Raw genomic sequence first — 14,723 nt, 5'->3', positions numbered from 1 at the left:
AGATACTTCTTTTTTTATTTTCCTGTGTCCTGCACACACACGAGTCTAGTCCCGCGCCGCTCTCTGTTGCATCGGGTCTCGCGGGAGCAAGTCTGTAATCCACTGCCACTTGACTTGACAGTGCGTGAGCTACATCCTCTTTACAATCTCTAGATTATAAACACGGCATTCTTTCAGCAATGTAACGCAGCAGTAATCTATAAGACTTAACTGTAACCAACAGTAACAGTTGGACTGAAAAATATAAAGCACTTTTTTATTTCATTTGTACCATTTTTCTATCATATTTATCTATGTTTGTAATTTACTTATTTTCTTAGCTGATTTATTCACCTACAAAATTACCCCAATCATTAATTTTTTTCCCCAAATAGAGCAGTTCAAGTCATCTGGTGATTTTTTTCCATATCGCAATATACATTGCAGAGAAAAATTATCACAATGTGTGTTGTTTTTTCCAATATCGTGCTGCTCCACTAGTAAGTTTAGTCAAGCTAATAGGCGCAGTAGCTTCTACAGCATGAGCACAAACATGTAGTCCCCCATTGTTGTTGGTGTTACATGACCTAGCGGTGTCTGACTATAGTAGAGAAGTGGGTTGATGACATCATTGTTTAACAAAATATATGGATTGGCAGTACACAAAAGCAAAAAAAGGTGTCATTTTCAGATATATCCTCTCTGGGACCTAGTTTAAAAAAAATTACTTCACTCTCCCAAAATGCTGGATCCGTCTGGACGAAACACATATACCATACAAAATATTTACATATACAACTAAATGTGTCTTCGCGTGTACGGGGCCTTATTGTGATTGTATTTTGTATGACTGTGTATAACAGATGACTTAATGGAACACTTCCCTCGTACATTTCTCTCCAGTGTGAATCCTCTCATGTCTTTTCAGACTCGATGCACCACTGAATCTCTTGTCACAGTGTGAACACTTGTAAGGTTTCTCTCCAGTGTGAGTCCTCTCATGTCTTTTCAGATTTCCTCTACGAATGAATCTCCAGTCACAGTGTGAACACTTGTAAGGTTTCTCTCCAGTGTGAATCCTCTCATGTGATTTCAGCTCTGTTGACTCATTGAATCGCTTGTCACAGTGTGAACACTTATAAGTTTTCTCTCCAGTGTGAATCCTCTCATGTCTTTTCAGATGTGATAAATTATTGAATCTCTTGTCACAGTGTGAACACTTATAAGGTTTCTCTCCAGTGTGGGTCCTCTCATGTGTTTTCAGCTCTGTTGACTGAATGAATCGCTTGTCACAGTGTGAACACTTATAAGGTTTCTCTCCAGTGTGAATCCTCTCATGTGTTTTCAGACTTGATGACACACTGAATCTCTTGTCACAGTGTGAACACTTGTAAGGTTTCTCTCCAGTGTGATTCCTCTCATGTATTTTCAGATGTGATAAATTATTGATTCTCTTGTCACAGTGTGAACACTTATAAGGTTTCTCTCCAGTGTGGGTCCTCTCATGTGTTTTCAGCTCTGTTGACTGAATGAATCGCTTGTCACAGTGTGAACACTTATAAGGTTTCTCTCCAGTGTGAATCTTTTCATGTGTTTTCAGACTTGATGACACACTGAATCTCTTGTCACAGTGTGAACACTTATAAGGTTTCTCTCCAGTGTGAATCTTCTCATGTGTTTTCAGACTTGATGACACACTGAATCTCTTGTCACAGTGTGAACACTTGTAAGGTTGCTCTCCAGTGTGGATCCTCTCATGTCTTTTCAGATGTGTTGAATCACTGAATCTCTTGTGACAGTGTGAACACTTGTAAGGTTTCTCTCCAGTGTGGATCCTCTCATGTGTTTTCAGATGTGTCGAATCACTGAATCTCTTGTCACAGTGTGAACACTTGTAAGGTTTCTCTCCAGTGTGGATCCTCTCATGTGTTATCAGACTTGATGACACACTGAATCTCTTGTCACAGTGTGAACACTTGTAAGGTTTCTCTCCAGTGTGAATCCTCCCATGTGTTTTCAGATATGTTAACCGACTGAATCTCTTGTCACAGTGTGAACACTTGTAAGGTTTCTCTCCAGTGTGAATCCTCTCATGTGTTTTCAGATGTGTTAACCGACTGAATCTCTTGTCACAGTGTGAACACTTGTAAGGTTTCTCTGCAGTGTGAATCCTCTCATGTGTTTTCAGATGTGTTAACCGACTGAATCTCTTGTCACAGTGTGAACACTTGTAAGGTTTCTCTCCAGTGTGGATCTTCTCATGTAGTTTTAAACTGCTCGCTGAACTAAAAGTCTTTTCAGACTCAAAGCACACGTACTCTCTCACATCAGTATGTATTTTCTGATGTTCTTTCAAACTTTGTAGATGTAAAAAACTCTCACCACACAAATGACATGAATGTGTATTCTTCTTTGCATGAACTTTCAAGTGTTTCTTCAGAAGTGAAGCCCATAAAAACATTTTACCGCATTGATCACATGCATGCTGCTTATCTTGATGATTTGGTTCTTCATTTTCCTCTTTTTCTTCAATGAACTCTGAAATAAAAGTAAAATTATTTATTTTGGTATATTGTTAAGAGCTGAGAATGTCTGTAAATACACAAATTACTTTTTTGCTTCAGATTTAATGACTTTTACTAATTTAACAGGGAAACCGTGTAAACATTTTTAAGCATCAATTTATCACCGTCACAGCCCTAGTAAAATGTATATATTTTATATACATATATCCACATTTATACATTTATATACAGTAGGTAGACAACCAGAATGGGTAATACCACCGCGGCATGCAGGTTCGCATGACCAAAATAAGAGATGTGCTGTGTAAATAAGTTCAGAGGGCACGCTTGAATACTGCTGTTAATGCGCAATTACCATTTTAGATCTACAAACTTTACTGTACAAGATTTTTTTCAAACTGAAAACATAAATCTAGGCTATCCGCTACCGTTTTCAAAGCACAATTCAAAACTGTGACATTTCATTCACTGACACTCTACAGGAGGCAGCGCTAAACCGAGAAATCCATGTACTTACTTGCTGGCAACTTGTCAAAATAAAAGCTGGCCGATTTTCAGTTTGTAAATTCTGAAAGTTCAGATTAAAATAATAATAATAGCATTTTTTATAATAATAATATTTTATTTTTTTAAGTTTATTATAAAATAATTGTATATTAATTGACATTAGAGTTTAGCTGCCGTGTTTCTGCACATTGTATTTTTTTGAAGAACGCATCCACAAAAGGAGTTCGCATTCAGAGCCGCACAGAAACGTTCATTTGCATTCGGGCTCTTTTTGCAGATAGCAAGCATCTTAGTCCTAATATTAGCGTTATGTTGTATAAATAAAGCATATTCTACATTCAATTATGAGTTTAATCCCATTAATCAAAAACCTGCTATCAAATGCTCACTCTACTGTTTATTTTATAATAAACTTTATAACGAGAACTTTATAACTTTATAACGAGAACACCATTGTAAAAATTGTGTATTGTTAGGGTTTCGCTGACATTTAATTTTAACTATCTTTCAATCAAAACATAAAAACAAGGAGAGATCACGTGACCCTCCGGTAGCAATGGCTGTGTAGTTCGACTGCTCCCTGACTCGGTATCCTTAATCTATCTGTTCTCAGTAAAATTATCCATGCTTGTTCAGTCTTGGCTGCTCTGATAACGGTGCAACAAATGAAGATGGCAAAACGTCAACTAACATTGGCTTCCCCGGAGAAAAAACGAGTTAAAGATCCTAATTGTGGTCCTGAGGGGGAACTTCGCGCCATTGTTGCTGATGAGTTAAAGATGCACCTTAGCTTTATCAGGGAAATGTTTAAGGAAGAATTTACCCCAATTGCGGATAGACTTGGAGTCCTGGAAGAAGACGTTCGACTGATAAGAAATAATTTTGACAACATGCAGGCAGCTCTTCGCAACGCGAAGAAAGACACCGTGGAAGTGAAGCTAACAGTGGACTCCCTTCAGGATAAGTTGGTGAGAATCGAAGACAAAAGCCGTCAATCCAATGTCCGTTTAGTGGGACTAAAAGAGGGTGTGGAGGGAGATGATCCTCTGCAATTTATACAGAATAATCTTACTAAATGGATACCATCTCTTGGTGGCAAAGTACTGGAAGTTGAAAGAGCGCACCGTATATACAGCGGTAGGCGTGCGAAATCTACCCCTCGTACGTTCATCATCAAGATGCTGCGGTATCAAGATCAGAATGCGATCCTGAATGGAGCCCGTGCCGATGGCCAAATACTTCATAATGGATCTCCACTGCTTTTCTTCCCAGACTACAGCACTCACACTGCATCTAAGAGGAGAGCGATGGCATTGGCGAGGAAGAAGCTAACTCAGTCTAGAATTACGTCTTTTTTGCTCTATCCCGCGGTAGTCAAAGTTCCTCACCGAGGGAAGATTTCACTGCTTGAGACACCGGCGGAGGTTGAAAAGTTCGTCCTCAATATGAATCCCATCGCAAAATCTTCCCAGAAGTGAGCAGAGGTCGATTGTTTCACCAGAATCCGAAGAGAAGGAGCATGAATCGGCAGTTCCCATGGAGGACCTTATGGAGACAGATTTATTTTTCTTTTTGTTCATCCGGAAAATTACCGGGGCAGGTGTCGACGGACGAGCCGGAATGCTAGTTGGACGCGTATCCAAAGACTGTTACGTTAAGGGCAGGTAGAAGAGTGTTTAATTCTTTGCTTGCTGCCCGTTCTTTTACTGTTCTTGTTTATGTTTTTCTGTTCCATGCCCAAGTCCGCCCACGCAAGTTTAGTTTAATTTGTTTTATTCATACATTTATATACGTGGTATTTATATGCATTTATTTATTATGTATTATGTATTGCATATTTTCTGATTGTTGCCCACTATCTTTCCTGAGAGTTACTTTTTGTTCCTCCCGCCTCTTTATGTTTGGTCTGCATAGCTATTACTCTTTAAATTATGGCTATACATATATTGTCATGGAATGTTAATGGGTTAAATAGCCCCATCAAGCGGACCAAAGGCTTAGATTATTTAAGATGTAAAAAGGTTTCTTTTGCCCTTATACAAGAGTCTCATTTGAAGTCAGCTGACGTGCATCACTTTCAAAATAGATACTTTAAAATGATTTCCTCCTCGTCGGCAGTTAATAAATCTAAAGGGGTGCTGATATTGTCTAGGCGTTCTACTAATTTTTCTGTTGTACGTTCTGGTGGGGATAAAGAACCTATGTTGTTGGTTCTTTAAATAATACTAAATACGCTTTTGTATCTGTTTATGCACCCAACGAGGGTGATCCGTTATTTTTTCAAGAATTATTACGTTTAGCTGTGACTTTGCAGGACTGCCTCATGGTGTTAGGGGGCGACTTTAATGCTGTGTTAGATCCTCAGCTCGATAGATCTCATGCTTCTAAAGCTGATTCAAGGATTTCAGGTTGTTTTAAATCATTTTTGTGACATTCTAGCATATGTGATGTTTGGCGTTTACAAAATGATGGTTCCAGGGATTATACATTCTTTTCAGATCGTCATAAAAGCTACTCAAGGATCGACTATTTACTTATGTCTCCCTCTCTAATTCCCTATATTAATAAAGTGGATATTCTGCCACTTCTTTTATCTGATCATTTGCCATTAATTTCTACTTTAACTCCTGTACCATTAAGCTCCAGACATAATCGCTGGAGGTTTAATACCTCCCTGTTAAGGACTGTACATTTATGGAAGAATTACGCAACTCTTTGAAGGAATTTTTGCAGATTAACAAGGATTCCGCTTCTAACCCCCAAGTATTGTGGGAAACCACTAAATGTTTTGTTAGCGGTAAATGTATAAGTTATTCATCATTCAGTAAAAAGCATAGAGAGAGTCGTAAAATTTAATTAGAAAAACAAATTGATCTACTAGAGAAGGAACTAAAAGGTACATTTTGTGAGACCAAAGCCAAAGAACCTATTGATTTAAATAGAATATTTGAATCCTATTTATAAACATTTGTACACATCAGAATCCAGCACTGACCCAACACCCAACAAATTTTGATTTATTCCTTAAACATTTAGATATTCCCAAATTAAATGATTCTCAGCACGATATATTGGACAGCCCTTTGACAATTGAAGAATTGAAGTCTGCCCTGGACTCCATGAGCAGTAATAAAGCCCCTGGGTTAGATGGGATTCCCCCGGAGCTATTGAAAGCATTATGGGACATAGTGGCTCCCTTGATAATTAACTCTTTTAATTCTGCTTTAGAAAAAGGGGCTCTGCACAGGGACCAAAATACAGCTTTAATAACTTTGGTTTTGAAGAAAGGGAAGGATCCACTTGAGTGCTCTAGTTATAGGCCAATTAGCCTTCTATCCACAGATTCAAAGCTGTTAGCAAAAGTCTTGGCCTTAAGATTGGATCGGTGTGTTGGAGACTTGATCAAGTATGATCAGTCAGGTTTTTTAAGGGGGAGATTTGCTGCGGACAATATTCATAGGCTTCTTCATATTATTCAACTAGCAGACCTATACAGCTTCCTCTGCAGTCCTTTCTTTGGATGCAGAGAAAGCATTCGACAGAACTGAGTGGAACTTTTTGTGGTCTGTCCTGGAACGTTTCGGGTTTGGTTCTTTTTTCGTGCAAGCTGTCAAAACTATCTATTTTAATTGTTCAGCCAGAGCTCTTACTGGAGCTCATATTTCTCCTTCCTTTCGTCTCGGCAGGGGCACTCGCCAAGGATGTCCCCTGTCACCTTTGCTTTTTAATTTATCATTAGAGCCTTTGGCCCAAGCAATTAAACAATGCTCTGCAATAGTTCCTATTAGATGTATGAATACGTCTCATAAGATTTCACTCTATGCTGACGACATTCTGTTGTATTTATCAAATATCACAGATTCGGTTAAAGAATGCTTGAAACTGTTTGATACATTTGGCAAACTGTCCGGTTATAAAATTAACTCGAGCAAATCCATACTTTTACCCCTTAACTTAGCAGCCAAATCAGAGATTCAGGCCTTACTTACTATGGTTCCAGTCAGCGACCAGTTTAATTATCTTGGGATTAAAGTTTTTTGTTCGCCATCTCGCATTTCTAAGTGGAACTACCAGTCTCTTATGGATAGGATTTCCAGCAATCTTCTGTGTTGGTCTCCACTCTGCTTGGCTATTCATGGTAGGATAGCAACTATTAAGATGAATATACTTCCGAGGCTGAGCTTTTTATTTTCAACTTTACCTCTGGCACCACCTACTGGTTATTTTAAAGAGCTTCGTACAGCAGTAACAACATTTTTATGGAATAATAAACGGCCTAGAATTCGACTCAAATCTGTGCACAGGCTAAAACCTCATGGAGGCTTATCGTTACCATATTTTTGGTCCTTTTATTTAGCATACCAAGTGAGACCACTTAGGACATGGATGGATGTTGACTCCCCTGTGCCATGGCGGGCCTTAGAGACTAATATTATTTACCCATTGTGTCTACAGGATTTACCTTTTACTGGAATACCTAAGAAAGCTCTGGAAAAGTTTGGTCCAATTATATGCCATTCTATCAAAACATGGAGAGTGGCAGAAAAGATCATGGGAGCTTTGGATTCCTACTGTGACTATGGACTTAACCTTTATGGACTTAAGTCCTTTCAGATTTTAAAAGATGAATTCTTTCTTCCAGGATTTTCATTCTTTCTGTATCTAAGATAAAGATCTGCGCTAAAAGCATATGGAGCACCCTGGTCGAATAAAATATCTTCTCATCTTATGATAGACTGGATAGATTCCAGTATGGCTTTTAAGGGTATTGTTAGCATAATTTATAAATCGCTTGTGGTACGACAGTACTCGAACATTCTGACTGAGGACTTCTGGGAGAGTCAGCTTAACACTTTGATCGATTGGGACATTGTCTGGGGGAATTGTTTTGCTACCTCAAAAAATCTGGCTCACCAAATGATACATTATAAATTAATTTATAAGGTATATGCCACACCCTGTTTACTATATAAAATGAAAAGAAAATCTGACCATTTTTGTCACTTGTGTAATAATGAAAGTTTAGGTACATACATGCATATGTTCTGGGACTGTTCTCAAATTGAGTCAGTTTGGTCCTCAGTCCAGGACATACTAACAGAACTTCTGAAGATTCCGATCCGAAAGGACCCTCTGATTTTTCTTCTGCTGGATGATTCTTCGTTGTCACTGTCTGTCAATCAAAGGAGGATTCTGTCCATTTTCCTTACTGCTGCTAAAAAGGTTCTCCTAAAAATGTGGTTGGAACCAACTACCCCACCTATGTCTATCTGGATGTCATATCTACTGGACATTGCCCATCTGGAGTGCACCACAGCTAAAGTGCTCGGAGCCAATAGAAAGACAATACAATTTTGGTTGGACCTTATTGAGACTTTATCAAGAAGTTTTTGATATCCTTCTAAGTTTTGGTCAATTTTATTTTAATTTTCAGTCATATGTATCTATTTTATGTATTTATATTTAGTCTTACGGTTATGGGTGATCTTGGGCTTTGTTGTAAATAGTTAATTACACAAAATGTTGAATAAACAAAGAATCGCAAAAGAAAAACATAAAAACATTATTTACTCCGTTTGTATCTGCGAAGCATTTGTTACACATTTTCCCTGTGTGTTAACATCAGTAATTATGGTTGTAGAGTGTCTGACTTGACTCAATGTATTTTGCCCCGCCCCCAAACATATGATTCGACTATCAGTCAAATATCAGCAAGATTCGAAAATTCCGATTCGACTAAGAAAATCCTTAGCCGGGAACACCACTAATATTTATATAAGGATGGATTCTCTCTTCCAGGATTTTCATTCTTTCTGTATCTAAGATAAAGAGCTGCGCTAACATAAAAACATTATTTACTCCGTTTGTATCTGCGAAGCATTTGTTACACATTTTCCCTGTGTGTTAACATCAGTAATTATGGTTGTAGAGTGTCTGACTTGACTCAATGTATTTTGCCCCGCCCCCAAACATATGATTCGACTATCAGTCGCATATCAGCAAGATTCGAAAATTCCGATTCAACTAAGAAAATCCTTTCACCTTAGGGGTGAAAACTTTTGGAATTTGAAGATCAAGGTAAATTGTACTTAATTTGTGTACCGGGAAACATACAAGTATCTTCTGTTGCTTACGAAGGGCAGAACTAAATGGAAAAAAAATTATATTTCAACAAAATAAGACAAATTTGCCCATCTTCATCATGTTCAAAAGTTTTCACCCCCCAGCTCTTAATGCATCTCGTTTCCTTCTGGAGCATCAGTGAATGTTTGAATCTTTTTAAATAGTTGTGTTTGAGTCCCTCAATTGTCCTTAGTGTGAAAAGATGCATCTCAAAATCATAAAGTCACTGCTGGAAAGGGTTCAAACATGCAAAGATGCTGGAAAACTGAAGAATCTGCAGGACCTTAAAGATTTTTCTGAAGAACGCTGCTCAGTTTAACTGTTCAGAACTAACAAGGGACTCATGCACAACCATCACAAAACAGAAAGACAGTCAAGGATCATCAGGTAACAGAACACAGTATTAAGAACCAAGGGTTCCCAAACTTTTGAGTGGGGTTATTTTAATAATTTCAGCAATTTTTTTGTCTTGTGGACTAAATGTTAATATCTTTTATGTACAATATCCTACTCAGGACAGTACTAAATAAAAAATAACCTGCATTTAGTATGATCTCTCTTATTTTTTGAAAATTACTCATATTTTCACAGATTCTGCAAGGGGTGCCCAAACTTTCGATCCCCACTGTATATATCTCGTCACGATCATCAGCTGGAGTGACCATAAACTCCAATATGGGGGCAAACTCCACTCAGGACTTTGAAAATAATGACAGTTTCACTCCTAACAGGATTCAACAGGAATCTACGCATTATACATGCACTGGGACATACTGGGACATTACTTTTACAGACCAGACACTTTAGAGAACCAATGCAAGTATCCACTTGTCAACTATTAAGATGCGCTTCTAGGCTTTGACCCCTTTTAATTAAGGTGATGAGATTCTTCGATGGTTCTTAACAGGTAATGAATTGGTTTGTGAGTAAATACTGCCATGACGCTCCACTGTCTATTGCGCGTGAGCGCTCACTCTCGCTCTCTCTCGTTGCAGTTCGTTCGCTCTCTCTCTCTCTCTCTCTATCCATGCTTTCCTTGCGTTGACATTTATGTTTAATGTGTGTACGTTTGTGTCAAGTCAGATGTTCCATGTTGCCCTGTAGTGTAGTTTAACCCTTTAACTGTCACCCTGTCCCGTACACGGAATGCCTACATTTACTTCACTATATTACTCTCAAAAATCTACACACACACGGATAAAAAGCTACATGTTTTCATTTCGGTTCATTCTTGGTTTAAAAAAATATTGGTAACACTTTAGAATACTGTTTCTTACTTACTACATAAGTAATATGGAATTATTGAAGAACTAACATGTGATTATTCATTAACACTTAACTCACTACTGTTAAAGGAACACTCCACCGTTTTTTGAAATAGGGCTTATTCACATTATTTCCTACATTTAGATAGGTGGGCAAATGCATTTTTGTGTCCGTGCATGCATTGTTTTAGTTTGACTGGGTCGGCGTTAGCTTAGCTTAGCACAATGAATGGAATCCTTTGTTGCCAGCTAGCATGGCCTGAGTAAAAGTGATCAAAAAAATTAAAAAAACCCACCTAATTACTTCTTGTGGCCTGCGTATTCACAACGAGTACAAATAGCGATCCAGATTAACACTAGGCGATTTCCTAGGCAGATATTGACTTGGGACTATATTATGGGGAAGCACAGGCGAAGCACTGCTGGTTAGGCGAAGCACTGCTACTTCGGCGCATAGATATCACGCAACACATGAAATCCCACGACTTCCGTCAACATACCGGCGTGAATAGTAGCTGCCTGGCTATTTTCCTTACAGTACACGAATGGCGATGAACATGGCTGATTTTGAGAGAGACGAAGAGGGTGACTTCTCAGACAGTCAAGAACCAGAACCATACCTATTTGAACCAGAGTTTACAGAAGACGAGCTGCGTGCTTTGGAAATAGAACGACAGGAGGAGGTGGTTGCGATCGCTCAACAGCCTGAGGACGTGAGGATGAGAGCCAACATGAACTGGTGGTGTGAATGTGGGGGAATATGCCAATCTATGCCGACGGAAATAGAGTGTCTGTGCTGTAGAGAGTGGGACATGTTTTTGCCATTGATGACCAGGCTCAACACGTCAGATCAAGATGAGCGTGCCCGAAGTTGTGTCACATCTACAGAGGATTTCACGGCGCCGATCCATTCTGCAGTAACGTTACTCGATTTTTTTTTTCCGGTGTGACAAAGTGAACTGGAAAAAACACTCCACGCCGAATGGACCAAATGGACAGCTGTCCACAGAGTAAGTGATTATTTTAATCATGACGCATGTATAGATCGACCCATATTATACCTGTATTCACATAGAGTTGATGTTTTCATGTGTTGCGTGATATCTCTGCGCCGAAGTAGCAGTGCTTCGCCTAAGCAGCAGTGCTTCGCCTAAGCAGCAGTGCTTCGCCTGTGCTTCCCCATAATATAGTCCCAAGTCAATATCAATACAATACATTAAAGGACAACATCATTTGATCTAAAGGTATCAAACCCACTGTAAAATATACAGAATATTATTCAGAATAATGCAGAAGGCATTGTTTTTCAGATGATGCCTTTGTTGTTTTTATATACATTATTTAATCAACTGTTTTATATAATATACTCACTTCAATTAAACTGACACAGTTTGAGATAAAGGTATCAAACCAACTGTATTATATTCTTTATAATGCACAAGAAATGTTTTTTAGATTATGCTTTTATTGTTTGTATAGTTTATATTTTATTAAAGGATACTGCAAGCACTTTAATTTATCACCCTTTATTCATACTGCACAAAAAGTGGTTTAATAACATTGAATGTTACAAAATAGTCAAAGGAAATGTATATGAAAGACATAAAGGAGGAACTTCACCTATTAATAAAAAACCCATGGGTAAGTCTTCAGTGCCGCAGTCTACACCTAGACTTTATATAAAAACACCCACAAATGTCTCCACAGAAATTATCCAGGTCCACAAAACACCCGATAAGTAAAACTTTGTAAGCCTAATGTAACGTTACCACAAACAGTCATTAAAGATGAACGAAGAACATAAAAAATAATTTAAAAAAAGTAAAATAAATAAGAATAAACACCAACCTCCTTGTTCCTCTTGTTTTATTCTCCAGGTTTCTGGTTCCTCTTGTTTTATTCTCCAGGTTTCTGGTTCCTCTTGTTTTATTCTCCAGGTTTCTGGTTCCTCTTGTTTTATTCTCCAGGTTTTTGGTTCCTCGTGTTTTATTCTGCATGTTTCTGGTTCCTCGTGTTTTATTCTGCAGGTTTCTGGTTCCTCGTATTTTATTCTCCAGGTTTCTGGTTCCTCGTGTTTTATTGTGCAGGTTTCTGGTTCCTCGTGTTTTATTCTCCAGGTTTCTGTTTCCTCTTGTTTTATTCTCCATGTTTCTGTTTCCTCTTGTTTTATTCTCCAGGTTTCTGTTTCTTCTTGTTTTATTCTCCAGGTTTCTGGTTCCTCGTGTTTAATTATCAAAGATTCTGGTTCCTCGTGTTTTATTTCTGTTTCCTCGTGTTTTATTGTGCTGGTTTCTGGTTCACTCGTGTTCTCTTCTCTCTCCTCTTTCACAAACTCCATCTTCACAGCAGCAGATCTCAGTTCAGATGATAAACTCCTCCAGATATTCCTGCTCGCTTCAAAACTCACGAATGTGAGGATGTGACAGGTATTTACTGAACTGATTCAAATCTGTATTTTTTTCTCTCTTAGAAACTTGTCTAACTGTTTGTATGAAGGTAGCACACCGACATAACAACAACAGAGAGCGCGGTGAAACTAAACTTCTTCCTCTGAGGTTTAATGATGTTTGTCAAAACAAACGTGTGTGTTTAGCGCCTCCCGCTGGACTGGAGCGAGGCGACAAGAGGAAGAAAGACCAATAACCATTAAAACAATTATTTAAAAATAATATAAAAATGATGTGTAGTCCATATAACTACTATAGACACAGCCAGTTTTACTCACTGAAATATTTATTTGTCATAAAATTATTACTTCATAATTGTATTAGAGTCTTACACACATGCTATAATAGAGTCGTGCATTATTTTGAGTGATGATTATAAGAGTGGCTTGATGGAGCGCAGGAGATGCAGATAACATGATATATTGACCATTAAGAAACTTTCATTAATGCTGTCACGTAACAAATCTGTCCAAATATAAAATGAAATAAATAGATAATTTCTACATTGAAATAAAAATGTAAAGACTGCACAACTATTATAAATTGCGAATCTAAATAATTGGGAATCATGAAAAAATTCGAATAAAATAAAAACATGTATCTATTATCTGTTTCATGTATCTATTATTACATTTATGTAGTTTTGTTTGCTTGGCTGTTTCCTTATAAAAAAGTCCAGAAATTTGTCAAGATTTTCGTCAGGTGTCGTTTTAAATTATATGACGTCATTATTGCCGTCTTGCCACCAACCAATCGCTGGTCATATAATTTAAAACGACACCTGACGAAAAACTTTACAAGTTTCTGGACTTTTATAAGGAAACAGCCAAGCAAACAAAACTACATAAAACTATTTTGAGTACTGGACGCCCATAATATTTCAGGACACGTAATATAAATACATACACACATTTATTTGACCTACACGGACCTGTTATGAAGCTGCAATGTTATTCGATTTTTTTACATTTTTGTACCATGTCCTCTGGTGTGGCACCATGTCCTTTGAACTTTTTTGGAACCACTACAAATGTTTTATGCTTTGTTGTGCATAAATATGACACCCCTAAATTATATATTTTTGTTTATTAAAAAGTGCATGTTAAGCTACATAATCCTAGAAAATTTTGCAAATGTGTCTTGCTTGCCACTAATGACAGGTTAGCTTGGAATAGCAAGGTCATTAATTGACAGAAAAAGCTGAAACGTCCTTTGGTGTGATAAAAAAAAAAGTCCTCCATTGTGACACCTGTACTGTCACACCACAGGACAAAGTTTCTTTAAAAATAATTTTAAAGAAATAAATAATATTTGTTTAACCCCTTTTTTATACTTTTAAATGCAATAATTACATTCATTAAATTAAGCTCTAATCATCAAAAAAAAATAAAAAATGAATCTTTAGAATATATGACAATTTCACTTTTAAAAGTTACAAAAATAACTTTTTTCATGATATTCACATTTCTTCAAGATGCACCTTATACACACAAGCTGTGTCTCATTTAGAAGGCCACGTCCTCCGGAGGTCGCATCCTCTGGAGGTCGAATCCTCTCTAGGATGCGTACACGGAGTGTCCTTCACCCTGGGATTAAACGAGACGGCCTTCGTAGGACGGACGGAAAACGAAACAGGAAGTATCACGTTGCTATGCCAACACATAACGTCGTTGCGCTCTCACACTTGTTTAAGAAAAGATTTTAAGGAAATTATTTCTAAATCTGGAAAGTAATTTGAAAAGAAAATGTTTTTATTTGTTTTATTTTATTCAATGTTTGAGGAGCTACAGCGTACGCACAACAGACATCTGTTAGAGAGAAAAAAGAGGAGGATGTTAAGAACAAAGTTTATCCGTTTTTACCGGCGGAGGTTTGAG

At 37.7% G+C, this 14,723-nt stretch overlaps 1 protein-coding gene across 1 annotated transcript; it reads right to left on the bottom strand.

The window, feature by feature from the left end:
- Positions 1-366: 366 nt before the first annotated feature.
- On the bottom strand, positions 367-12,300 carry LOC113083766 (zinc finger protein 271-like). The gene is made up of 2 exons (XM_026254705.1): positions 12,248-12,300; positions 367-2,517 (listed from the first exon to the last, which is right to left on the bottom strand). The coding sequence occupies exon 2, from the start codon at positions 2,438-2,440 to the stop codon at positions 848-850; it is 1,593 nt and encodes a 530-aa protein (XP_026110490.1). The 5' UTR covers positions 2,441-2,517; positions 12,248-12,300; the 3' UTR covers positions 367-847.
- Between the last annotated feature and the right edge of the window lie 2,423 nt (positions 12,301-14,723).

The sequence above is a fragment of the Carassius auratus genome, unplaced genomic scaffold (assembly GCF_003368295.1).
Source record: "Carassius auratus strain Wakin unplaced genomic scaffold, ASM336829v1 scaf_tig00039389, whole genome shotgun sequence".
NCBI lineage: Eukaryota > Metazoa > Chordata > Actinopteri > Cypriniformes > Cyprinidae > Carassius > Carassius auratus.
This window is presented reverse-complemented; position numbering and strand designations above follow the sequence as displayed.

Bases quoted from the DNA above. Each gene is read 5' to 3' on its own strand.
- LOC113083766 (XM_026254705.1), bottom strand. From the start codon at position 2,440: ATGTTTTTATGGGCTTCACTTCTGAAGAAACACTTGAAAGTTCATGCA.